At 44.6% G+C, this 27,028-nt stretch overlaps 1 protein-coding gene and 1 long non-coding RNA gene across 7 annotated transcripts; one reads left to right on the plus strand and one right to left on the minus strand.

Moving 5' to 3' along the window:
• Positions 1-899: 899 nt before the first annotated feature.
• LOC121093452 lies at positions 900-18,678 on the plus strand. Of its 6 annotated transcripts, none has more exons than XR_005829580.1 (6): positions 900-1,028; positions 1,708-2,408; positions 2,512-2,711; positions 3,076-3,195; positions 6,701-6,866; positions 12,154-18,678. It is a non-coding gene; the product is annotated as an uncharacterized LOC121093452 (long non-coding RNA). The 6 variants fall into 6 exon arrangements; XR_005829582.1 differs by lacking the exon at positions 6,701-6,866 and adding an exon at positions 9,764-10,289; XR_005829578.1 differs by lacking the exon at positions 6,701-6,866.
• Positions 18,487-26,671, minus strand: LOC121093450 (cytochrome P450 2H1-like). The gene is made up of 9 exons (XM_040605750.1): positions 26,439-26,671; positions 24,864-25,026; positions 23,856-24,005; positions 21,913-22,073; positions 21,394-21,570; positions 20,838-20,974; positions 20,355-20,547; positions 19,745-19,886; positions 18,487-19,303 (listed from the first exon to the last, which is right to left on the minus strand). The coding sequence occupies exons 1-9, from the start codon at positions 26,604-26,606 to the stop codon at positions 19,122-19,124; spliced, it is 1,473 nt and encodes a 490-aa protein (XP_040461684.1). The 5' UTR covers positions 26,607-26,671; the 3' UTR covers positions 18,487-19,121.
• Between the last annotated feature and the right edge of the window lie 357 nt (positions 26,672-27,028).

Here is a 27,028-nt window from a genome sequence, read left to right on the forward strand (position 1 = left end):
CTGTACACTTACCAACACATTAGTCAACTTTTATATCGGACAACTAGTTTGCTAGTTGCTGGAGCTCAGACACAAGAGCAGGATGGCAGACATGCTTTTCCCCTTGGTTATGGGACACTAACCCACACGGGCAGTACACTATGACTCCACTGCTTGCTTCAGAAGAACGACTTTGTAGTCGTTAGCTGAGCAAAACCGAGCTTACTCAGCTTCCACAGGAATGTCGGGCTGTTGTATTAGCAGCCCAAAGCTGCTGTTGTGGAAGCTCAGAAGCTGGAGCAGCCTCCGAACCTTCTTTTCCTGCAGCAGAACAGCTGCAGCATCACAGGGTTCCCGTCTTGTGCCCACCCCAGAGACACGTTCTATTTTGCTGTGGGAAAGAGGGGGTGCATTTGCTCTGTTTGCATTTGGAAGCATCTGTTAGTAACAGCAATGTCAAACTGTTCTCTTTTCAAATAGAAGAGATTTTGCAGGACTGCACTTTTTTTGAGTAGGAAGAAGCAGTGGTGCAAATATATGTGGCTTAGGAAAAGCTCGTGCACATTTTTTTTCCTTGCACAAGTAAGCCATCTCGAGCTGTTGCACGATTTAACCTCTTGACTTCATAGCCGTTCCCTGTGATGGGAAAGCGAGGTGTTACCAGAACGAAGGGGTGCAGGTGGGACAAGGGAGCGGGGTCTTTCCTACGCCTGCCTCTCCCCCCGCGCCCGGTAGCCGCTCTCGGCGCAGCCCGCACCCCGCGGGCGGCCCCCGCAGAGGCCCGGGGGCCGGCTCGGAGGAGCCCGCGGTGGCACCGAGCCCCTTCGCGCCCCGGCGCAGAGCGGGAGCCCCAGACCCTCCTCGGCCGGTTCGGGCCGCGCTGCCCGGCGGGGCCGGGGCCGGTGGGCGTGGGCGGGGCCGGCGGCGGTGGGCGTAGGAAGGTGGGTTTATTTCCGGCCACGCGGCGCCCTGGAGCGGCTGTGGCGGTGCGGGGCCTTCCCCGGGAGCCTGGAGGACTTTCGGGCCGGGACGGTGCGGCGGCGCGCTGGGTGAGCGGGCGGGCTGAGGGCGGCCGGGGGCCGCGGGCGAGCCCGGGCCTCGCCGGGGGGCAGCGGCCGGCCGGGGGGGCGTGGCGGGCCGGCGCTCGGCCGCGGCAGGGAGCGCCTGGTGGCGGCTGAGGCGGGCGGGCGGCCCGGGGCCGGCGGGGCTGCCGGCGGGTCTCGACTCCCCGGCAGTGACGGTGGTCAGCGGGCTCCTCACGGTGCTGCTTTCTTTTTTTTTTTCTCGGCGCCCGCCCACCCCCCCCCCCCCCGCCGCCTCCGGGCTGCCCGGGCAGCCGCCGCAGCAGCAGCTCTGCGAGGGGCTTTGTCTTTCCCCCAGCCGCTGGCCGTGGCCGTGGCAGCGGGCCGGGGCTGCGGGCCGCAGAGGCTGCCTTGGGCCTGCGGTAACGCTGTCGCAGGGGGGTGGCTCAGGCGCCTCTTCCCGCCGTCTGCAGGCGAGGGAAAGAAAAGGAAGCCGGCGGTGGGATCCCCACCCCTCGCCCCCGATTGCTGATTTCTCTAAAAAGCATTACGGAACGGCAAGCGCTTAGCTACCGGGGAGGGTCGGGAGGTGTCTCGCTGATCCTGTGTCTTGACAGTCAGCTCCTGGGCCAGAGCAGCCGAGGGGAAGAGGCCTTTTGATTTGCTTCCGAGTGAAACGGGGCTCTTGTTTTTCCTTTGTACCTAGGTTCATCTGGAACCGTACGCTGACAAATCAAGGGGAGCTAAACTGAAGGTCAGTCTAGATGTTACTTTTCCACATATGCCTTGTGCTTGTGAGTTGGACTGCTGACTGTGGAGGGATAACGTCTGCAGTTGCCGAGGGCCCACGAGGTCCTCGAGTGTGCCCGCTGCTTCAGAGTGCTGCGCTGCTGCTTGGGCAGCAGACTGGGAGGAATTGGTGGTCGCTCGTGGTTACGCAGCCAGGCCTGCTGGGCGCTTAAACCAGCGCGTCCAGTCGGGCAGTATTATTTTTCTGGATTGTAAATGAGCCTGAGGTATAAACCCACTTTACGTTTCTGCATGGCGGTGTACTTTGTCAGAGAGCTCAGCCGTACTGACAGAGCTGGCACAGAGTTCCCTTGGGACTCCAGACTTGACTGTCTTGTTGAAAGGCTCGAGAGCCTGCTTTGGAAGTCACTTGGCAAGGCTCAGCTTTGCCGTGACTTTTGTACTTGAATTCTGACTGTAATGCCAATGCCACGGGTTAGCCTTTCTCCAGAAGTTATAAAAGCAGAATGAGCGTTAAGAATCTGATTACCTTTTAACTAAATTCAAAACAAAGTTGTGGGATGAAGTGACTGGAAGTCCTGCAAGTCTGACTGGGTATTACTGCCGTGCATGTTATCTGCCTGTCTACCGATCGTTCCTGCCTCTTGTTCTGTTGTGGTAATGCCTTTGGGTAATGCGCTGGGCTCTAGATGTAGTGCATCTTGACTTCCTCCTGACCCCCCGAGTTGTTACCGGTCTTTGCCTTCCTCACGTTTAACAGGGCGTGGGAAGGCCAGAGAGACTGGAAGCCTCGGCTGTTGTGTGCGGAGAAGCTGTCAGCCTTCTACGAGAGCGTGTAGCCGGCAAGCGCATCGTGGTGCTTCGATACCAAGCTGACAGCACAGGCCTCAATCTTCTTTGTGAAAAGGGATCAGCAGGAAATGTGTTGATGTTGAAGGGGGAAAGGTGGCGGGGGAAGAGGTAGGAGGCAGCTTTCAACCAATTTTAGTCTTAACTCCTGTGTTCCTGAAAATGGTTCTGGGCTTTGAGGGGTTTGCTTTTGGCTTTTTGCCTTAAGCGCGTCTACCTTTCAGGGTAGCGCTTTCTTGGAAGTTGGAAACGGTCCTTCTTGGACACCAAGCCCTGTACCTGAGAGGGCCATCTAGCGTGCTGCACCGTGCGTTTTATTCCCTGTAGGTCACTTGGCCCTAGCAGTACACGCTCTCCCGGTTTGGCACATTTTTACCCTGCTGGCTGAAAGGTTCTGTCTTTGCACTTCCTCAGCTTGCCGCAGGCCGTAACACTTGAGGGTTCATAGACCGCTTTCCGTGCTTGCTGCTTTCAGATTTGAGCATCGATGCCATGGACGTAGCAGGCGAGCAGCAGCTGGACGTAGAGCACAAGCCGATTAAACAACGCTTGGATAAAGCTGCCAGTCGTGTGACTCCAGAAGCAGAGAGACACGGTAAGATGCTATTCTGCCATTGTTGGATGCATGTTCTCTTAGTCTTTCCATCGCCGTGTGCCTGCTATGAGATTCATGGGAACAAGGGACGGCTGAATTCACAGTGTTTTAAACACCACAAACTCTTGAAGAGTTTATAGGACACAAATCTATTACCCTGGCAGATCAGACAAGCTCATGTGTGTGTGTATAATGCTCGGTACTTTTGCGAGGCAAGTCTTTGCCTAGTCCCCCTGAAACTGAGACAAGGACTCGTTGATGCATTTCAGGAGCAAAGCTGCTGAGTGACTAGGCTTTTCCTAGTAGAAATCAAGCAGCTGTTCTGGCAAAACTTGACTTGGGTTGCATCTTTAAAGCCTAGGAGGCTGACAGATGGGACGAGCTGGTTCGAGGGAAAGAGCCTCTCTCCAGGGAAGGCTCCACTGGACTTGACCCTTAAGCCTAAACTATCATCTTACTGCGTTTACTTGGTGTGTGTTAATGCATACATGATAACTGATACATCAACTGAAATATGTTTAGTTACAAGTTGGAGTAAGTGGTCCTCTGCTACATAAACCTCTCGTCTGCAGTTTTTAGATGTTACGACTTCATTGTTTAACTTCAATACAAACCAGGAACGATTCTGGTAGTGTTGCAATGTAATGGTAATACTGTCCCGACTTTGTCTTTCTAAAACGTGAGCTCCTTATTATCTGTTCTGGGAGATAGTGTAGTTCCGTGTATTGGCATGAACTGAGTTTGCTGATTTGTTGTAACGCAGATTTAACTTTTCTGTTCTTGAAGCTGAAAGGCTAAACTAAGCCAAGAGCTGAACAGTGGGTAGGTACGAGAGCTTCTCCTGTTGTCATGGGACTGTGGTGATGGAGTTCTTACTATTGTGCCACTTAGCAGCCTTTCTGTATTCAGAGGCTGTCCCAGGTGATGCATCTTCTCAGTTCCTAGCTCCTCCTTAACTCACATGCTCCTTCAAGCGCGCTTCGTCTTTGAACAAGGAATTCGTATACTAAATTTTCTAAAAAGACTGGCATTTCTGAGAGTGCCTGTGCGCACAAATTGGTCATCTGTTGTTTCTCTGTTCTCCCACTGATCAACTGGACTGGGTTTTAAACCGGCCTTGGACTAGGGCTACACTAGGGACGAGGCCTGGTTCTGCCACTTAGCTGCTTTGGCGCTTTAAATTTCTTAGTTAAAAATACATTTTCTTTATCATTGACCTTAAATATTATGGAGTGGGATGTGGAGGCTTTTCCTGATCATAGTTGCATTAAAATAGTTAATAGCTTAATGATTTCTGTGGTAGGCTGCATTCTGTGCTGGGCTGTCATCTCATTAATTTCCATTGGATGGCGATAGAGGGTTGAATTTTTTAATTTTTTATTATTGTTATTTACCGCTTCCTTCCTTTTAACACGGGCCGAGTTTTCCAGCGTCATGTGTCATATCTGCATGCAAGTGGAGGACCATGTTAACAGCACGAAACTTTGCATGTGGGGTTTTGCGCACTGCGGTTTCTTTATGGTATCTAAGCTGTGTGCGGTACCTCTGGGTGCTCTCGGAGACTACTCGACGGGGCAGCTACCGATTACATTCGGAAAGCTGTTACTAGTTGCTGTATCTTGAAAGACTCCGTGTGTTGTACAGGTGGTGTTCTTCAAATGGCAGGAATCATGGCTTTGACAAAGCATGGGAATTATTAAGCTGCATTCTTCCCGACACTACCTTTTAGTGTAATTGCAGGATCAAAACCCATACTGGTTGACTTCTTAAGGGTACTTTCAACATGTTTGAATGTTGTAAGCTGTAGAAAGTGAGTCTGGTACAGTGGTTTAAGAATGGGTATACTTTCCTAAAAGTTCGTATTTGCTTGACCATGACTACCATAAAGTATTTGATTAAAGAAGCGAGGTTAATGATTGATTTTCATGCATATTTCATACTTTCTAATTTAAATCTTTTTTTTTTTTTTTTTTCCCCCCTGTGGCTAATACAGATGTCTTTAATAGTCACTTCTGTCCACCTGGTCTGCCTCCCAATCTCAACAAAGAGGGTCCCGATAACATTTTTGTCCCCTCAGCAGTGTCTGCGTTATCACCTGCCCCGGCCTTAGTTATCCAAGAAGCCACCTTTTTGAGGCTCGTAAGAGGCTAGTGCGGCGGTGCCTAGACAGTGAGCCTTAGAGGGCTTTTGTAATCCAGCAGACTTGGTCCTGTCTGTCAGGATTTGTGAGTGAAACAGCCTGGTTTTCAGGGGCCTCTCCTAATAGGAGCCCGTGTTCTTGAAAATCTTAGACGTGCAGTTCCTTGGCTCGCTTATTCCGAACTCCAAAGCTTGCGGACCTTTGGTATTTGTTTTGGGTTTTGGAAAAACAAAGGTCCTGTTTGAGTTTTCTGGAGGCATGTCTTGCCCTTTGGCGTGTTTCAGCTGTCACCAGCTCTCATCTCCTCTTTTACGAGTCCCTCTGCAGCCTTCTGCACTTAAGAACATAAAACTCGGCGAGTTTGTGCCCCAGCTGTACTGTGGCTGTGCTTTCAACACACAGGCGGCACAGGCACTGGCAGAATTGTAAAGTCGTGACAAAGACAGAAATTCCTTGGAGATTCTAGTAAGCCAGTGGTTCATGTGTGTGCATTGTCAGCACCGTTTTTCTGGAGGACTGAGTGTCAGTTTTCCGCTTGGGAGATTCCCACCCTGATCTAGTTCCACAGCAATGTATAACTGTGTTCCCTGCGTATCTTGGGACGGGATTATGCGTTACACGCTGTTGTCTGCTATTTGAAGTGTCGTTTGTGTAACAATTCCGGTATCAGTTGCAACTTGCTGTTTGGGTCTGCTTTAGACAAAGTCTTAACAAAGCCTTTAAAAAAAAGTGACGCTTGCTTGCATCAAGCTGCGTCCCGTCTCTCAATCGCGGCCATCTGTCAAGTTGCGTCCTTCCCCAGAGAAGTTTCTGTCTTGAGGGATTCATGATTCCGGCCTTCAACTTTTTGTTTTGTCCAGCACAACACGGAACCAAGACAGACTATTGTTTTTTTCTGGTGAGCGAGATGTTGTCCAGAGGTAGAAGAGCAATGAAGAAAGTTTGCCGTTAACCCTGCCTCCGATGTCGGCAGTCTTGCCCTAAAAACAGAGGAAGGGAGGAATAGAAACAGGCAGATGCTTTGTTCACGTGGGCAAGTTCCAAGCTGCTCAGAATTGTGGGAGAGTGATGTCGTTTCTGCAGCAAATTTCTTTGCCGAGGGTTGACTTGGCTGTCTGAATGGACGGCTAAAGTCCTCTTCAGACTTAAGCGCTGCATTAAAACAGCTTGCATCCTCCTGCCAAAATCTCAAAAAGTACGTCGGGAAGCTCAAGCTCCTTCAGGAGCGTTAGACCACCTTTTGGTGTCCAGTCCCTGATGTTTGCTTTGTTGATTTGTTGAAATGAAATCCACCGGGGATTGGAGTCCTGAGCTGGAGTGTCTCTTTGTTGCTGTAGAGATAAGATGATGACTGTGCTCTTGCAGGTGCTGCGATACTTGTGACGATGTCAGAGAAGCATACAGGCGACGAGGCTGGACCTTTGGGAACCCGGATGGCATAGAGCAGTGCAAGAGGGAAGGATTTATCTAGGAAATGCAGGAGCAGAAGAACGAGGGCTGCCAAGTGTACGGTTTCCTGGAGGTCAACAAGGTGAGAGATGGGTTTTGCCCTGAGCCTGTTGCGTGGTGGTGATGAGCATCAGAAGGCACAGTCGGGGCATTCTGCTCTTTCTTGTAATTTTGCTACTAAGCCAGTCACACAATTTACAGAACATTGCATTAGTGCAATCACAGACACAACTATAAAGATCACAACAGGTATTGTAACTATCCGTTTCTTTAACCAAGTTGATAGGTCAGGGAACAAAGATGTTAATTCCTGGATACGAATATGCATGGTTTCTCAAATCTGAAAAAGAATTCTGCAAACACAATAAAAATTGGGTTACCTGTTCACCTCCGTCCAACAAACTTGTCTTTGGGACATAAGTTCCTGGTAGTGCTATAGTCCTTCCAAAAAGAATTTCTGCCGGAGAAATTCCAATTGGCTGCCTGGGAGTGTTTCTTACATCCCATAAACCTAAATTTAACGTTTCACGTCTTTTTAACCTAGTCTGTTTACAGACTGATAAATTTCTTTGTGAGTTCTATTCATCCTCTCTACCTGTCCTGAGGATTCTGGATGATAGGGAGTTTGTAATTGTGATCGAATTCCTAACAAATGATAAATCTGTTTTAATACAGCTGCAGAAAAATGAGTGCCCCTGTCAGAATTAGTTAGCTCTGGAACTCCCTATCTAGGAATAATTTCCTTTAAGAGAGCTTTAACAACTGCTTTTGAGTCATTTTTCTGAGTAGGGAAAGCTTCTGCCCACCCTGACAATTGATAAACAACAACAATATGTGAACCCCGTTACTTCAGGCATTTCAGCATAATCAGTCTGAAGGTTTTGAAAAGGATTCTTTTGTTGCTGAAGGTGTCTTTCCCAGCAGTGTCTTCATTCTTAAAGAGGCAGATTCTTTACATAGCCAACAGGTCTCACAAATTCTTTTGGCTGCTGCATAAATTCCAGGGGTTGCCCATAGTTGTTGGATTTTAAGAGCAATACTTTCTGGCCCTTCGTGAGCTCTGTTGTGCTGCCAGCAAGTGATAGGTAGTAAATACCTCTTTGGAAGTAGTGGTTTACTTCCTAATAGCCACTGTCTGTCACGTTGTTGTGCTCCTAGTTTCTCCCAGGTCTGTGTTTCTTCTTTGGGTCGATCTTCGTAGAGATGAGTTCCATCTGGGAGTTCAGCCTTACCCTGCTCAGTCGGAATCAGAGTCACTGCTCAAGTCACTTGCCATGCAGCAGCTTTTGCTGCTTCATCAGCCAAGGCATTTCCTTGAGATACATTGTCTCAGCAGTTGGTATGAGCCTTTACGTAAATCACTGCCAATTCTGTGGGCACTTGTATTGCCTCCAATAATTCTTCAGTTAAAGTTCCATATGCTGTGGTCTTACCTGAGGAGGTAAGAAACCCACACTCCTTCCATAACATACCTGTAGCATGACAAGCTCCAAATGTGTACTGAGAGCCTGTGTAAAAGTTAACTCGCAGTCCAAGTGCATATTTTGCAGCCTCAGTGAGAGGAAACAACTTCTGCACCTTGTGCACCTAGATTGTGAGGTAAAGGTCTGGCCAGTAAAACTTGAATCTCTAGTAACCGTGTATCCGGTACAGTGCCAGCCGTCTTCACAGTATGATGATCCATCTGTAAAAAACCTCAAATCTGGATTACCTAAAGGTTGATCTGTTAAATCATCTCATGGCTTACTCGTTGTGGTTACCCCTTGTTCACAATTGTGATCATCTTTTTCTCCCTCATTAAGGTAGCTGGATTAAGGTTATTACATCTTTCAAGTCTCACACTATCTGCAGGTAAAAGCACTGCTTCATATCGATGTGCACTTTATCACAGAAAAAACACTTTCTCAATAAAGTATGTTGGTTCAAAAGTATTTTCACTTAATGGGGTACACATACTGTCAGGGGGTGTCCCAGAACAGCAGTCAGAGTTCTTTCCACTAGCACAGCAGCAGTTGCTGTAGCCCGTATACAAAGGGGAGTTCCTTTAATTACTGGTTCTAGAGCACAAGAACAATAAGCTGTCCTAGACAAAAGTTGTCATTTGGATAGAGATGCGCGGCATCCCTGTTTTGCAAGTCATATACACAGGTATTCAGTGTCTCACACATTCTTCTTCTGTATGACTGGCTAGAAAGATCATCCACATATTGAACTGAAGTAGAATGTCCTGAAAAATATAAGTTTTTAAGATTGTTAGAAGAATTTGCAGACGGTGGTATCTGAGTAAGTATTAAATTAGACTCTGGAACTATCGGGTGAGGTAACATGCTCATTCATCACACACAGATCCTGAGCAAATCTATACTCTGGAATCCAATCTTCATCTATTCTGTGCTTACTTACAGGTAAAATTGGGGTATTGTAAGGGCTTTGGCATTCTCTGAGAATTCCTCTTTTTTTCAGGAAAAAATAAAGTTGTTTTTGAATGCTTGGGATTGCTTCTGCAACAACAGGATACTGTTTAATAGAGGGGAGAGTCCCTCCTTTTGTTTTTATTGCCCCAGTCCTGCTGATACTAATAATCTCACATCCTCACTCAAGGTACTCCACAATTCCCAGGGAGCTGCTTTCAATCCCAATGGTATTTAAAAACGAAGTTCTTTATTTTTTTAAAACATGCACAATTTCAGAAACCATAAGGATTAAGCGAATCCCGTCAGGCCCTTGAGATACCAGAGTCCCACATTTCCTGCAACAGGTGTCTCCCTAATAATGATATAGGATAATTAGGAGAAATTATGAATCTTCCCTATGCAATTTTTCCAGCTAAAACACTTGGAAGGGGTGTCGAAAGGTATTTCACCTCCTTGCCTACTACCCCTTTAGCAATAACTTGTTTCTTCTGATAAAAAAATTGACTAGAATTCCATTTACCTTTGCAGCAGTTTGTCCACACTCATTTACCTCTGTTCCTTCCAGGTTCATCTCTCAGCAGTTCCTCAAGAATCTTATTCATCTGTTGTGAATGAGGCCATGGATGATGTGGGGGTGTCAATCCTTGTTCTGAGATTGTCGGGCAAAGTGGGCATTCCCGTTGCCTATGTCCTGAACTTCCACAAAAAAAACATGCTAAAGTATTAGAATGTAACAGAGGCTGCCAATTAGGATCTTGTTTGGGCCAAGGATTAAGTCCTTGTCTTCTCTGAGCAGTTTTTCTATCTTTCTGAAAAATTCTTTCCGCCTGTTCCATTTGGAATAATACTCTCAGAGTTTTCCTAGCATTCCAGCTGGGAGTATAATCTGTAACAATTCCCCATACCATTTGTGCACATCTTTCAGCATCATCTCGGCATTTTACTCTGCCAAGCGACCACATTTCCATCTCCAGCGTTCATGTCTCATTACCACAGTGACTGACAGAAGGAACCTCTGGAGGAGCCCCGGGTCCTGCTCTGGGGTTAGGAATGTATTCCAGCCTCAAAGGGTACATTCCTGCAGTGGGAAGGTCAGTTTTCTCTGTCTCTGGGGTAGAGGCAAGTGAGCTTCCCCTTGTTTTAGGTGATTTACCTCTTTGCTGCGCCCAATGATACTGTATATACCAATAATCAATATCCTGGCTGTCAGTGTCTTCTAAAATAATTCTCAAAATTTTTTGTTTATGAGGCTTACCAGTTCCTCTAGGAGGTCACATATCCATTGGTCCTCCTCCTCCAGTACAAGTCAGGAATGGCCATTCGTCCTGGCACAAAATAATCAATTTTCATTTCTGCAAAGCCTGTGCCAGGGATATCTTTCCAATTCTCTAAAACCTCAGCAAGGGGCACCCCCTCTTTCAACGCTGGGCATATTCCCAACCTTATTAAATTTATTACCTTCCTCACCAGTATGTGATTTTTTTTTTTAAATTTAAACACAGGAGCACTTTCAGGTCTGTGTCTGGAATTACCTGTGTCTAAGTCTCATCAGGTGATCTCACCTACTTGCCGGCAGCAGAGCGTTGTTAACAGATATATCCAGAAGAGATTCCTGACTCCTTCCTCTTGTGTCTTAGCGTCCCATCTGGGCTGCCATCTGTTAAAGGAGAAACTCACACTGACATGGGTACCAACACCCGGTCACTCTCCCGTTTCCTTAACACATAACTGAATGTCCTCATTCCAGCTGGGGTGCCAAAACTCATGGTTCCACAGTAAGGAGGATTCACTGTCACTGGGGTCATAACATCAGTCTTGCTACGTAAGTTCCTGAAGTGGCCAAGAAGAACAGCACGGCTCTCCTCTGTTTTGTGTTTGTACCCTCTAGCACTTCCGACAGCCTTGGACCCAGTAGGACACCTTTTCATCTTGAGACCATAGGAGGCACATAATAGTAAAGATGTTTCATGGCTGCTAGTCTTTCTTAAAAGAGGAGATGGTTGTGTGACTCACCCTTCTTAAGCATGGTTTAATGTACCAAGCTTACCCTGCGGCAGCAAGGCTTTCCTTCCGTAACGTGTGCCTGGAGCATGCTATGTTGCCAAGGGCAGCTATGGACATGGCAGCAGCCCAGTACCCAGTAGGAAGTTTTCCTAACGTGGAAGTTGGACATAAAGATCGTCTGTGTTTGGGCAGACAGGGTTGTAGCCAAGGACAGGCTAGTGCTAACTAAGAAAGAACACATTCTCAGGGGCACAAGGGTTAGAGGTTTTCCTCTGCTCAGCAGAGAACTGGAAACTTGTGACTAAATAGATTGTGACTGTACAAAACACCCCTCTGGAGTACACACATAGTAGCTGTAAGCCCTAATCAGCACTTAGGGCTCCAAAGATGTGTCTGAAAGCAAAGGATGCTGTCAGGGTCATGACTAAAATTGGGATGGTGCCCTCTTAAGACAGTATCCATGCAGCTGTTAACAGCTATTGCTCCTCACTCCTCAAGGCCCAGGGGGATCGAGGGGACTGAGTGACAGTGGATAGCTAAATGTGGTCACATGAAAGTAAACCCATTGTATCGTGTTCCTTCTGTACTTGCCTCACGTGGAGAACGCTCATTCTGCAGGGACCTTCATGACCTGCCCCATCCCACCTCTTCATAGTCAGAGTCCCAGTGTCTGGTTTCTGTGTCTATAGCAAGGCAAAGAGCAGGCTCAAGAATTGGTTTAAATGTACTTCAGAGACACTTCTACGTGGGTCTGGTTTTGTAGAACTGCTGGCTTAGCCATGTCTTGTTTTAGCCACAGGTGCATTTGATAATTGCTTTGATGAAGAGATCCACTCACCACATGCAACCCAGTGTGCTGTTGGAAGGTCTAGGAATCTCTGTGATCGGGGCACTGAAAATTTCAAAGAAGAATAACGTGGCATGTCTCTTTTCTTTGTCTTTCCCTGACAGGATTGCAGGAGAGCCCCAGGGGAGCAATGCGTCAGCACAGAAAACTTCCACAAGCTCAAGCAAGAAAGGCAAAGGACCAAATCTTGTTCCTGTTGAAAAAATTGCTTTTCTACGCATAGAAAACACAATGCTATTTTACAACCACAAAGATGAAAACCTTCAGGAACTCTGAAGATGGAAATCTATCTAGCCATGCATTGCCAACAAGTGCTTAGTGTTTTCAGTGGAGAGCTAAGAAATAGCAAATTCCTGCACAAACTCTGAGTATCCCACCTCCAGGAAGCAGAAACGGGAAAGACGTGTCCCACAAGTGACTCTACTGGGAGGAAATTTAAGAGACTGACTACCTGGCTGGCTGGAGGATTGTGTGACAGTGACATCGCAGTTAGGCCAAGAGCTGACAGCTCTGTTACCGGTTCAGTCTCTGAGAAACTACTCCCCTCTCTGCTTGAGGGTCTTCTGTGTGGCTGGTAGAACCCAAACCATGGCAAGGATTGCAGATCTTCGGAGAGCAGCACCATAGAAGAGCCATACCTAGGGGTGTGTGAACAGCATTGTACTAGGGAAGTGTATAGTCCAAAAGCAGAGGCACAACTTGGTTGCTGCTCAAACATTTTACCTGAGGAGTCTGTAAGATATTCCAGAGAAGGTACCGAGGTACAGAGGGAGACTGCATCTCCGTCTCTGCAGCATTTTCTGGTGTAAAATACAATAAGGATGTAGCAGGTGCTTGAAAGGAAGAATGCAGAAGAGAACAGAGGAAAAGGAGGGCTGACAGTTGAGAATCAAGGGGCAAAGTATCTCATCAAAGCGGTTTATGCAGCTGCTTCAAAGCTGAAGCAATTCTTGAGGACCTGGACTGCAACTGCAAACCAGGGAGTGAAAAACAGTCTAGCAAATACAGCTCTTTAAGCAGAAACAGAAGATTTCAGTTCCAGAGGAAGATTTTTTTCCTCGGTACCTCAAAACGGTTCTACCCAGCTGCTCTAACAAGTTATTCTGAAGTCATCTAACTTTCAGAGCAGTACTTCGTGGAGATGCCCACGGTTTTCAGAATGGGCTCTTAAATCATTAGTGGAAACTGCAGCATGTCCAACAGCTGAAAAACGGCTCTTCTAGAATGAAGTGTATACTTTTTAACCTGGTACTCGTGTTCAATAGAAATGTTAAAAGATATCCAATGGGATGATAATCGTAAGTGTATACAATGGCCTGAAGATAACTACATTGTTGTATTTGCAGCATCCCATCAGAGGACAGACCTATAAGCAACAGTAATAGGCAGAAGACAGGCATGCTATTAAAGTATGACAGGGTTTGTTAATGATGAATGTTTGTCCCTGCTTTCTGATATTACAGTAGAACAAGGTTGACCTTAGAAAAGGTCACAAAGACTTAAAAAATAAAGTAGTTCATCCAAGTTTATTAGCAGTGAATGATTCTTTTCTGCCTAAAATGCTTAACCCAGAGGAAATGAAAGGAGCTATGGGTTTCCTTTGCACTGCTGTTTTTACTGTAGGCTTCATAAAGTGAGCCTTCCAGGATGCAGCTTCATCCCTTCCTGATCCTACATCCCTGTTCTACTTTGCAATGGAATCTCCAGGAGCCACAATAATTTTCTCGCTGTTTTGCATTATCTGCCTTGTCTGTTCAGCGCGGAGGAAGATGTCTGAAACAGGGAAGCTGCCTTCTGGGCCATTTCCTTTGCTCCTCATGGGAAACATGCTGCAGCTGAAGAATAACTTCCCTGAGGCAAGTGGATGTAACTTAAAAGCTGTGTTCTTTTTTGTTAAATTGTTTCAGCTCAGTTTGGTCCCACGTTCACAATACGTTTGGGCTCAGTATGTGCAGTGGTGTTGTATAGACCTTATGTTGTAAAATAAGCTCTGATTGATTAACAGAGGCGTAGAGTTCAGTGGAAAAGGACTTATGCCACTCTCCCAAAAGTTCTCCATAGGAACAGGTACTTTTCTGTGAGGCTTTGCCTAGGCAGAGGTGTTCTTTTGGGAGGATAAAACTGAGAAGATAGAAGTGGGAAGAGCTGATGTTTCATTTAATATGGGAGCAATACTTGGCAGAATCTGGAGAGATCTTTGGCTCACTGGCATTAAATGGTCCTAGTCGCTTTCTGCTGTAGATGATAGCTGTTGCACCTTGTAAGGTCTGGGTTATGACCTGGAGAGCAGATGGCTGTGGTGGCATCCTCACACAACTTTCCATCCTTGTAACTGGGTATGTCATCCCAGTGGTACAAGTAGATCCTAAGGTAGCCAGGGCTACTTTTCACCAGGGGCTATTGGCCTCCCTCTCTCTCCCTCATTTTCTAAGAGTTGAATTAGGAACAAAGGAAATTCAGGGAGGCTGCCATAAAGAAACTAGGCATCTTTCTGACATGTTAGCAAGTTAAAGAATTTTACTTAAAGGCACTGCCTAAGGAGTAGTTAAAGAAAGCAATGCAGTACAGACATGATATAGGAATGCTATGCAATAAAATAGGATGCACTGTTTGAAATTTGAAATATAAAACGAGAATCAATGTGACAAGTGAATAGCTGTTCAAATTTAAAGGTAAACATTACTTTGAAAGATGCTAAAAAGCATTTAACCTGGGAATTATGACAGGAAATATTTTCTACCTCACCTTAGTACAGAGGAAAAATTTCATCTGAAAAGGAAAAGCCAATGGAAAGACCAGTTCATTTTTACCTCCTGCAGTTTCTTACAGCTAATGTTCCCCGGACTATACAAAAACCTAAAGCCTTGCTAAAGCGTAATTGTCCATACTGGTTACTCATGTTTCTAACCTACAGCATGTACAATCATTTTATTCTCTCTCTTAGTAGATAGCATATGCTGTTTCCTATAAAGGAGGCCACATTTTAGCCTATGAAGAGAGTTCAGGTGAGCCTCAGAGCTTGCTATTTCTTGCAGTGCGTGAGTACAGCACAGGAACATCTAAAGGTTGTAATTTTGGGAGAATTAATCCACTTATGTAGGGTTTTGGGGATTTTCCTTTACTTTTCAATAGTATTTCAGACAGCTGCAAATGGAACCCATCAGGAAGCTGGGGCAGGGAGTCAGCTGGAACAGAAATCAGATGCCACAAGCTAGGCAATAAAATCCATAATCTGTCCTTTGACCCCAGTTCTGTGGGCTTCTTGATTTGAACAATCGGTAACCAAAGTGTGTTCATGTGTGTGGGAGGCTATTAAGAGGGCCACACATTGCAGAGTGGAAAAGCTATGCTCCTTGGACTGAGTCTTCAGTGAAAGCAGCCAAGTGGGGCAGGTGAGCTTGAAAAGGCAAAAACACAAGTGTGAAAACTCTCCTTGGTTCCCTCAGCAGCAAGAAAGTTGGAACCTTTGTTCTGTGTGTGCCTCTATTGAGTGCATGGGGCATATACCACAGCACACAAGTATTGTGAGTTACAGTTGTGATGCATGTGAAAAACGTCTCTGTTGTATTTGTTTGGCAAACAGATGATCTGTTTAGAAAGGTGGGTCCCAGATCCAAAGTTCTTCAGTGTTAATCAGTAATCCAGCAGACAGCTTAATCTATGATACAAAGCTGCTTTCAACTCTTGGGTCTCTAGACAGTCATATATAGCTTAACATGCTACTGTATAGAGGTATCAAGGACATCTCAAGAGGTCAGAATTTATCTTTGTCACGGTTTAAGCACAGCTGGCAACTAAGTACCACGCAGCTGGTCACGTACTCTCCCCAGCCTGGTGAGATGGGGAGGACAATTGGAAAAAGCTAAAACCCATGGGTTGACATAAGAATAGTTTAATAACTGAAATAAAGTAAAATAACTAATACTACTAATAATATAATGAGAAGGGAGATAACGAGAAGAGAGAGAGGAATAAAACCCAAGATGCACAGTACAATCGCTCACCATGCGCTGACCAATGCCCAGCCAGTCCCTGAGCAGCCATCGGCCCCTCCCAGCCAACTCTCCCCATTTTATATACTGAGCATGACATTCTATGGTATGGAATACCCCTTTGGCTAGTGTGGGTCAGTCCTGATTATGCTCCCTCACAGCTTCTTGTGCCCCTCTGTGTTGGCAGAGCATGGGAAATGGAAAAGTCCTTGACTTAGGGTAAGCACTGCTTAACAACAACTAAAACATCAATCTGTTATCAACATTATTCTCCATACTAAATCTAAAAAGCAGCACTGTGCCAGCTACTAGGAAGAAAACTAATTCTGTTTCAGTCAAAACCAGGACAATCTTTGAAATTATAACTGCGAGAATCACAAAGAACTTTGAGAGCTGTGCATAAAGCCACTATTTTCATAACTTTCCCTTTTAAATGCTGTGGGAATTCACAAATGTCTCAGCAGCCTTCCCTGCAGCCTACGAGGGGTAAGTAACATACATGCACACATGAGGCTCTGGTATGCACTCTGCCCACTACTTTTTCCTCTTTAACAAAAGAAATCAAGGATACCTGATTTTACACCTGGCTACTCTAAACTGCTTGTATTCACCTTTGATCACTCCATCTCCCTTCACCCACATCTATCCTTAGTGTCCAGACATACAATTAATTATGCGCGTCATGTTAATTTACAATAGTAGCTCAGGCAAGGGCTATTGCCCTGTTATGGGTAAAATGCTCAAGTACGTTTGTTTGCCTCATGGGTTGCTTCCCTGAGTTTGTCACTTGGGAACACCTTTAGTGCATTTGAGAACTTGCCAGTTCTTTTCTTTGCTGGTGCTTGCCCATCTGACTGTTGCTTCTGTAGCTGCTTCCACTTTCTTAGGAACGTCTTAGAAACTTGAGCTCACAGAGGTGCTTGTGTTCTGTGAAAGGTATTTGGGAACTAATAGCAACAGTGCACAGAATGGATTAATTGAGTTTGAAAGCCGCTTTTTCACAGGGTCAAGTGACAGGACATCGTGTCAAGTTTGCTATAGAAAATTCATATAGCCCTGCCTAGGGCACTGCAATGCACTGTCTGTAACAGTACCAGCAGAAGAAAAAGTCTAGGCAACACTGAGTGCTAGCAGGCAGGGTGAGAGTGAGCAGTATGGCTTTGTGGGGGATGTAGAGCTTGCTAATGATGGTTAATTTTTTAAACTGGTGATTTTCAGTTTTGTGGTTAACCAAGGTTGATGAGGTAAATCCTATCCATTAAATGTTTGAAATTTTAAAAATCTGATCCCTACTGTCCCAGGAGGTGGTAGGTAACATTACTTGGCACTAAAGCACCTAGTGAGCATAGTTATAGGTTATCATTGCACTGCTTTTTGTACCACAGGCAACACAAAGTGAGGCTTCAGGACACAGCTTTAGCCCTCCCCTAATCTCAAAGCCCGCTGCATATCATGGTGGAGTCTGTGGGAGCTAAAGCTGTCGTCTTGCTGATTTGTATTGACTGCCTCCTTGTCTTTTCAGCATGGAAGAAGACGTCTGGAACAGGGAAGCTGTCCCCAGGCCTTTTGCTTTGCCTAGCTTAGTCATGGCACAGCTAAGAGAAAGTATGGAGTGCTTTCTTTTTACCTGGTGAGAAGACTTGTAATAGTTGATCCTCTTTGATATATGGCAATAAACTAGATGATATTTTCATGTGTCTTTCATTCATATTTCCATGTTTCTGTGGCATTGGTGTCTTTTGCCTTTGCAATGTTGTGGTATTAGCCCATGGTATATCTAGCTTATTAATACTTTGAAAGGAAGGAAGTTGTGCCTGTTTCACTTAAACAGTTAATGCTGTTATGGAAATATTACAGTTTCTGTCTTTTTTCACATAGCAGATTCAGGTGTCTGTCTTCACTGTAGTCACTGTAAATTATACATTACAGGGAATGTGATCAAATTAAGCAATGCCAGTCCTACACCTGTATGTATATGCTTGGTGACTCATGTAAACCTTTTTTATCTGGTTTTTTTTCTCCTGATTGTAACATTGCTGAAATGATCTTTACGTACTTCATGAAATAATGGGGAAATGCAAGCTGCCGTTCATCTAGTAAATGGCACTGCGGGGTAGGGTGGTGGCAGGGGTGTCCCAGTATTATTTAACTTGTCCTCTTTTACCACAATGGACAGCTCTGTAACCACAGTTGGGGTTCTGGCAGGTCTCATAGGGTCAGTCCAGCCTTCTCCCATGTTGTTACTGAGAACTGAAATTGTATAGATCATTGGCCAGCTCCATCTTCAAGCCATAATATATTCCATATAAACAATTGAAATGAAACAGTCGGGTATGTACAAGACTTAGAAGACATTGGGGAATATAAGCTTTGTGGAGGCAGGCTTTTTACTAAAAGATGTTGTTCTGGGATATCAGAAAAACAACAATTCAGTGTACTACTTTATTTTGCAATATAAATTATAATTTCACAAACCTGCTTTGTAATCACATAAGAGAGAACCCACCTGCCCAGTCATCAATAAACCACATCCCCACCACAGGAGACAATATGTACTGGAGCAAGAATACCGTAGGTGATCATCTTCTAACAGGAAAAAAAACCCACCACTGTTTTATGCTTAGTTTTACAGATAGGTCACAACAAAGAAAATACAGAGGAGAGAGATACCTCAAGCGGAGTCTGTGGAAACCCTGGAGTACAAGACCTGTTCCTGCTGTGCTGAGAGGCTCAAGTGATAGGCATAGAAGTAGCAGGGCTCTCGGTGCACTAGTCCACACACCCTGTCATGTCAGGTTGTCAGGAGCCAGATAGAAACCTGAGCTAGGTGAGGTAGGTTCAGAGGAGAGCCTATATAATTTTGCACAGGGAGCATTCTCCTGCCCTATGCAATTTCCTACTCTGTCTCTGTTTAGAGCTGGCTTACAAAAGTATCATGCAATTTTATTCTCTAAGCACATTTCTCTCCATAAAGTATCTAAGCAAATGATCTGAGTGTTTCAGTCTCAACGGATCGGAAAGTTACTATTGTTTAACCAGAGCTTTCATGAGTTTCAGAGCTGGCAACTATCTTCACTTGGCTAACGTGGAAGAAAAGAAACCTCATAAGGTCGAGGTATATTTGCCAGACTGGTGGTTAATGGGGAAATGTCAATGTCCTTGGGATTCATAACGGGTTTCAAAGTAAATTTCTGCAGGATGGCTGTTAAAAATATGAATAGCTCCATCCGGGCCAGACCTTCTCCCACACAGATGCGTTTTCCTGCAAGCAAAAAGTAATAAAAAGTAAGGTGGCAGTGAAGTGTTTTGCTGGTAACTGATTTTAACCATTGTTCCATGAGAGTTCGGGAAGCAATGGGGGGCTAAGTGTCTAGAACAATGAAAGTGCTCAGTGAGCAAAGGCAGTTTGAAGGCTTTGATTTCTCATATTCTGCTGCTTTTTGCTGCTAGGTTTGGAGAGAGAGAAGTTGCATGGCTGAGTCCCACTTCATACACCTCTTCTTGCAGAATGCACTGGAGCAGCTTTTGTGATGACTAAAAAAGGAGGTCAGTTGGCACTCCAGTACAGGAGTCAGAGCTGCCCAGAAGTGACTCTAGCAGGCCACAGACATCACTGTAAGGACCACGGTGACAGAGCCATTAAAATCCTCAAAGCAGTTCTAGGAGACAATAGTCTAGGATCTGAGATAGAAAGAAGTGTTACCTGCAGAAAATGGCATGAAGTAGTCACTCTTTTTAAGGGTACCATTTGCATTCAGGAAATGTCCTGGGTCAAATTTTTCTGGATTTGGAAATTCCTTGCTGTCATGTAGGACGGAACTCAGCACAGGGAGTATCATAGTGTCCTGAATTAGCAATAAGAAAGTTAAAATGGAGACATGCTGAAGCAAAGCAGCACTGAGAAGTTTCCAGAGCTAAAAATAATGGTAGTCAACATTTAGCCCGTTTAGAATTACTTTAATGAATAAAAAAAGCATGCCATTGGTATGGCAAAGAATTTTTTTTAATGAATTTTAATAGTGAGTCTGATTAGAGTATTTAATATTGCTTCCAGATAATTTAGAACTTTGATTGCTTACATTTATGTGAAAAAAATAGAAAGCTGTGTCTCCCTCTTCACATAGAGGATGAAAAGTCCTTTTTTTGTCAGATAGAAAGGGGTTGGACTCAACTGCCAGAATCCCTTTTGAAACAGAATTATTCCAATTCTATATCACATTTCATTGGTTTTGAAAATTAAATTAAATTAAATTAATAGAACACATCTTTGTTTTCAAGAGATTATGACCTTTCTCAGACATAGTGGAACAGACCTTGGGGATAAAATAGTCTCTGAACTTGGTGTCTTTGATCACAGCATGTGGGACATTAAGTGGAAGGAGATCAACAAATCTCTGGATTTCACGGACTACAGCATCTGTGTAGGGCATGCGGCTCCGATCTGCCATGCAGGGGCTTCGGTCTTGGCCGATCACAGAGTCAATCTCCTTTTGAATTTTCTCTGTCAGGAAATAAGTAAGTGTTGAATGGACAAGTCCCCCATCTGTTTCCCTAAACCTCTCCCCATATTTACAGCAAAACTTGCTTTTTAGTGCACCAGGAATATATGAATGTACTTAGTCTTAGTTCTATTCACAGTAAAGCGATACTAGTACTAACATGTTTCTGCACTGCAAATACCCGTTTCCTTAGTTGGGGGACCATTGCTACATGTGGTAGTGACAGGAAATGTCCAAACTGATCCCATGACCTATTAAAATTTTTACAATTGTTTATTTCCTTTTCTATTACCTACTATCTCCGGGTATTTCTGCAAAATCAGAAATCCATGTCTTAGTGTGATACTGGTGGTCCCTGTTCCTGCAAGGAACAAGTCGAGCGTGGTCCTCCTCAAGGTCTCAATGGTGAATTCTGAGCGACCATTCCCTTTCTCCTGGAGGAAGATTTGGCAGAACATTCTGAATGACAAAGCTAAGCAGCCTGTTTAAAAAGGAAAGTCCTATACCCATAATGTATGTTTTTAAGCCCATCTCATGTCCTTTCAAAAATATGACACTCACTCTCCCGAACAACAGCATTTTTTGTACTTTTACTAAATAATATCATGAATCTTTTTTAATATGGGAGGAGCATTGAATTACCTCAACCAGATTGGTCTCCAGCTTTCCTAACTTCGGCTAGTACTGTTAATCCTGTATTTAAAAATCCTTGATAAGAAAATGGAGAGGAGAGAATGAAGTTAAGTTCCCCTCTGTATTTGCAAAAGCCCAGTGCCCTGCCACAACTGAAAAGATGCTGGGATTCAAGCAGTGTTTTTCCTATAATCAAATAAATCTCTTGCCCTTACATTACCTGTTCCATTTTGTTAATAAAAGCATCAATAAAATCTCGAGGACAGGTGGGATCCAGGGTTTCCTGGTGTTCTGCTATAATTTCTGAAGTAAATTGATCAACTTTTTCAATATTTTTTGCCAGTTTTTGATGAGGCCCAGGTAAATATTCCATGACATTTGGGAAGAAATTGTACAGCTGTAAGAATAAAATTATTGAAATTGAATTAAACTGTTTTGGAACAGTAGGTCCTTATTATTCAACTGGATTTTAATGCCTTTTACTTTATGGTTTGACTATATTCAAGGATAGATTTCAATTGAGCAACTTTTGCAATTACATCCTTCTCTGGACATACAACTCCATAAGGTAAGAAAAAACAACAGGAACTGGTTATTTCACTGCCTTTTTGGCTTTTAAGAAATGTCTTTAAATTTAGGAAAATCCACTCCAATTAAAAAATAATTATATGACTCAATATTAATCAATAAAATCTTACAATAATTTAAATATGTATTAATTAAATAAAGCTTTACACACCTGTGTTTGTATAGAGTTCTGGAGCTTGGTGTTTTCCTCTATCAAATCAACCAAAGTTAGAAATTTCTTGTCTTCATAGTCAAACCGGACCCCAAAGACGACGGAGCAGATGACGTTGGAAACAGCATGGACTAGGAAGTTTCCAGGGTTAAAGGGTTGCTCTACAACAGCAAGAACAAAAAACCTCTGGTATCTTTCTTTCAGTATTTCACATAGTCCTCTCCTCTGACACTACAGGGAAGTTTTGCATCCTCTTGAGAGCCAGAATTTTGCAGTCCTTGGAAAAGATGGTGAAGAGTTTATCCGATTTATTCCTCTGTACTTGAAGTGAACTTATTTCCCTGTTGGAATGGCTTAGTACCTCTTCTGTTCTCAACAGAACACTGGCTTATAGATCATTTATTAGAAATGGCCTAAAGATCACCACCAAGACCCAGTGACCCCACGAGGACTTTGTCTGAGCCATGTCTTTAGGTTATTGAACCCTGTTTATGAGCTCTATTAGCGTAACCTCAGCTGCATAACACTCTCTCAGGGGTTCAAGTGCCTGTGAGCAAAGTCTAGTTTTGATAGCAGAGTTATATAAGTTTGTAAGAAGAGAACTGCAATGTGAGAAAAAGGTGAGATTAGACCCAAGAAAGAAAGGAAAGGTATAATTGCAGACAGTGATAGGGTGCATCTGAAGGTTTCAAGAGGAGGAACAACAACAGGAAAAGATACTAAGTTCTCAAAGAGAAACAAGGAGTCAGAAAATGGCAACTTGGCAGTGTTGAGGATCAGCCTGTTCCAAGGAGGAATGGCACCAGCCCTTCCCCGCCTGACTGATGACTCCCTGGCCATTGAAGACTCAGCAGATGTCTCATCAGGGGTGATGAGTATATTAATGCTGAGCCTAGTAGATAACTAGTCCTAGCTACTTATTATTTGCAGTAAGAGTAAATAATGGCTTTATACTTTTCAGTGGTATATATCTTGTTTGCAGAGTCTTTTAGTACACAGTAAAAGATGCTGTAACAAGGTGAGCCAGAAATGGAGGTTTGCAGTAGAGCATAGGAAATACGGTGTTACCATGCTAGAGAAAGGGTAAGAGCAATGCAGGTGAGAGTGTTTTCTTTGATTTGTAGCAGGAATGTTTATCTATGAAACCAGAGTGAATTTTCTAGTGAGTCATGAGAAACAGTGATGTTGCAGCATCCTTTTAGCTCTACCTGCTTCCCACCCCCCCCCACCCTCTCATCCCCCCGCCTTGGCAGAATGAGCACACATTGAAGGCTGGCTGTGGGAAGGAAGCCTGCAGTCCAGTCTGGTACTGTGCCACTCTCTGGGGCGGTAGTTATAAGTAATGTGGTCCTACATACTGCCAGAAAACACATTTATAGGTTGAAACCAGGGGGGTTACCTCATGGCCTGCCCTCAAAAGCAGCTTATAGTCCCTGTTCCCATTGCACACCCCCACCAGTACTGGAACGTATTGTCTAGTGTTCAGATGGACTGGACCCAAACCCAAATATCTGTAAATGAGTTCTCTGGTCACCCCCTTATTCAGGATCCATTTACTTGGAGCTGCAGGAGGCAAGCAAAGAAGTGCATGTTGCTTAGCTACCTGGCAGTGCCTAGCCCTGTCTCCATGGCCGAATTCCACCACATCCTTGGCTTTGGGGCCAAGATGTTCCCTTTTCCACTTCCTGTCTCCTTTCTCAAGCAGAACAAGATAAAGGATGCTTTCCAACACCAGTCTCCAACATTTGCCCCTCCATACTGTCACAGTGCCTTTGACTGACCTACTCCCAGAAATGATAACTTTGCCTATTGGAGCAGGGAGCAGAAACAGCAGCCACGTTCCCACTTCTTGGGTCATAGATTTGGTGAAGCAGCCCCACAGCCCTCATTGTCTCACTGCAGATATGCAGAGTGTCCCAGCAGGCACAAAGTCTGTGTCCTACCATGTGTGTTCTTGATCCTCTCCACCAGAAAACAAGCTTCCTCCTGGATTCGCTCCTCGATGCTCTTCTTCCCCATCCCAAAATCCCGCAGGGTGGTGAGTGCAAATCGTCGGAGCTGCTTCCAGACCTCACCATTGCTAGTCAGAATGCCTGATACAGGAAGGAAAAACAGACCTTCATGAGGAAACAGGTTTGGGGTTTTTTCCCCCCTGAATGAGACCTACACAGCAAGTACTCAGCATGCAAAGACACCTCTCTGTGGAGTTACACTTCAATTGCTATCTGCCCAAAAACAACTTCTCTGCAGTTCTGGAGTTGACAGATTTTATCTGTCACAGCACTTTGATTAAAACTGAGTCTATTCTCAGAATATGAAAAACTGTGATAGGACATAAATAAGAAGGCAGCACTGGTACTGAGTTGATCTTGGCCACAGGCACGTGGCCTTTGCACTGACATAACTGCTCAAATGTTCTGCTGTGTGCCTTCACACAGAGTATCATTATTGCTTGTACTATAGTACCAGGGAACAGGTACTTTTACCCAGATAAATGCTGTACTGGGAACTCCCCTGGTGAATAATCTCAGGGCCTAACCTTGAATGTGGCTCTTACTGGGATGACCTATATTATTTGTCTTTGTTCTGCTGTGGACTTTCCTTTTGCTTGTTCCTTAACCATGTATATGTAAACTGTCAATATTTTCAGAAATGGGAGGATGAATGTAAGATCTTAGAGGCACACCTAGTGAACAAAATTATAGCCAGAATTTGAAGCATGCTGAAAATAGAAAGGCACTCAATGAAGCCAGCCTGGGACCTTAAGCAGTTCTCTAGGGGACCAATTTACTCCATGGTCCAAGCAACGAGTTGGGCTTTTAGTCTTCTATTCCTATTTGTATGCATGAACATAGTAAGTGAAATACACCATTCCCTTCACATTCCTCTCAGCTGTGTTCCTGAAGTACTGAAAGCATTGGCTTTGTATGCTAACATTACCAGGGCCATACCTGTGCCTTGGAAGAGTTTTCTTAACAGTGGTAGACTGCCTCTTCCACTGAAGTCATCTGCCTGATCGATCAGAGCTTCTTTCACAACATCATAGCCATACAGCACCACAATCTTTTGTAGGCCTACATATATTGTGAAGACAGAGCCATACTCCTTGCTGAGCTGTAGGAAAGAGGAACAGAAGGAACAACATGTCTGAATGTTAATCCTATGAAAAGAAGTTTGTAGCAAAGGGGTCTGAGGGGTGATGTGCCATTGTCACAGCATCGCTGAGGTGTGGCATTGGTTAGCAGCACAGAGATCCTTCAGCTATGAACTATAGCCAAGGGAAGAGGGAATTGTACAAAAAACAGGGGATATGAATGGAAATGGTGAGGTGTCAAGCCCAAATCCCAGAAAAGAAAACAGTTAACTATTCACAGGGCTCGCAAAACAGTCTGGAATGCTTTTTTACAGGACACAGCAGGTAACAGTTTACATGGGCCCAAAAAGCAGTTACATATACTTAGGGAAGCAAGTGCCTAAAGGGTTTTTGAGCACAAACATAACCACAGCTGTCTCTAAAATCTCCTGGGCCACAGACCTCTGGAAACTGGGCAAGTATATCAGTGGAGAATGACTGCATCCTTGCACTAGTCATGTACTCTTTCCCAGGCATCTGCTTTTGGCTACAGTTGCAGGAACATTCTTGGGCTACTTGATCTGACCTGGAACACTTCTCACGTTCGCTTTTTAAGAGCAAACTAGATAGAGTCCCAGTCTTTTTTATGGTGGGAAACTCAATCACCTAGTGCTCTGAAACAAAGCAGAATGCCTGAGGGTGCTCACAATTCACAAGCACCAAAGCAAAAAGGAGCTCGTATGGGTATGTGTGCCTCTGATAATAGGCATGGTGATGTTTGCTGTCACCACAGTTTTGCTCTGAAGAACCCAGGGACACCTGCCCTGCCCATCCATCTGTCACCACCGCCTCACAATCCCTTAAGGAACAAACATTCCAGGTTAACTCCCTCCATCTAACCCCTCCCAGGCCTGGCAACACACAGTTTTTGTTTGACAGATGGGTAACACCAGCTAGGGGAGGGAATGGACAGCACAGTTCACCTCCAAACTGTTTTGTTTCAACCCCTTCACTCTCTACTTCCACTCCCAGGAAAGCTTACCTATCTGCTAGGGAACAAAGGCAGCAAAATGAAGCAGGGTCCTCCCCGCCAAAAAAAGGGCTAGGCCATGTTGCTGGCATGGTAAGGAGCTGGGTACAGGAGGAGTATAGTGAATATTGCAATAGCATCAGTGCCCTGATTGCAAATCCACTGCAAATTGCAGTACTGCCATGAAGTCAGCACAGGACTCATCATCACCATAATTTTTGCTAATATATAGACTTGTATATGTAGGTTATTGCAATACATAGACTTCAGAAGTATGTATTTCTGGGAGACCTTTTGTTTCTGTTTGAGTCTGACATTTGGTCAATGCAAAGTAAGCTCGTGAATAAAGCTGAGACAGTCTGGACCAGACTTTGTTTTATATGCAGTGGAGACAACACAGGAAAGAAGAGGGCAGCCTCTTACCTTCTTCAAGCTTTCAGGCAACTTCCAGGGATTCAGCTGGAGTATGTTTCCAAGAATGGGGACCGTGATGGGACCAGGAGGCAGCTTCTCTTTTTCTGATATGCTTCTCCATGTGGCAAAGAGAAGCAGAAGGCATGAGATGCAGACCAGCAATAAAATAGTGGTCATTCCCACGAGCCCAATGGTAGGCTGAGGGAGAGAAGTCAAGTGTCAGAAGAGCCTGACGTTGGACCTGTAAATCCATGCCTATTTATATTCTGTGGTATGAAAGCATATGGATGAAATTGGTCAGTAGTGCCTTCCTATTCCTGCTGACATGTGAGGCTACTTATTAACCTGCTCTAGATAAGAATGAACAAACTAGGGATGAACTTGTTTACATACTGCTTTTTAACCTCTCCAGCTTGTGTTCCTTTGGGTAATCATTCATGTAGGTCTAAAGAAATCATGTTCTAATGCTGACAAAGAAACTCAAAATGCAGAAATATTTGGAGTCTAGCTGCTATCTATATGCTTAAACTCTTACTGTTTGCCCTCATGTATACATTGACATCTGCCAGCCCTTCTAGTATCTGAGCACAGCGGAGGTA

The sequence above is a fragment of the Falco naumanni genome, chromosome 9 (assembly GCF_017639655.2).
Source record: "Falco naumanni isolate bFalNau1 chromosome 9, bFalNau1.pat, whole genome shotgun sequence".
Classification (NCBI taxonomy): Eukaryota; Metazoa; Chordata; class Aves; order Falconiformes; family Falconidae; genus Falco; species Falco naumanni.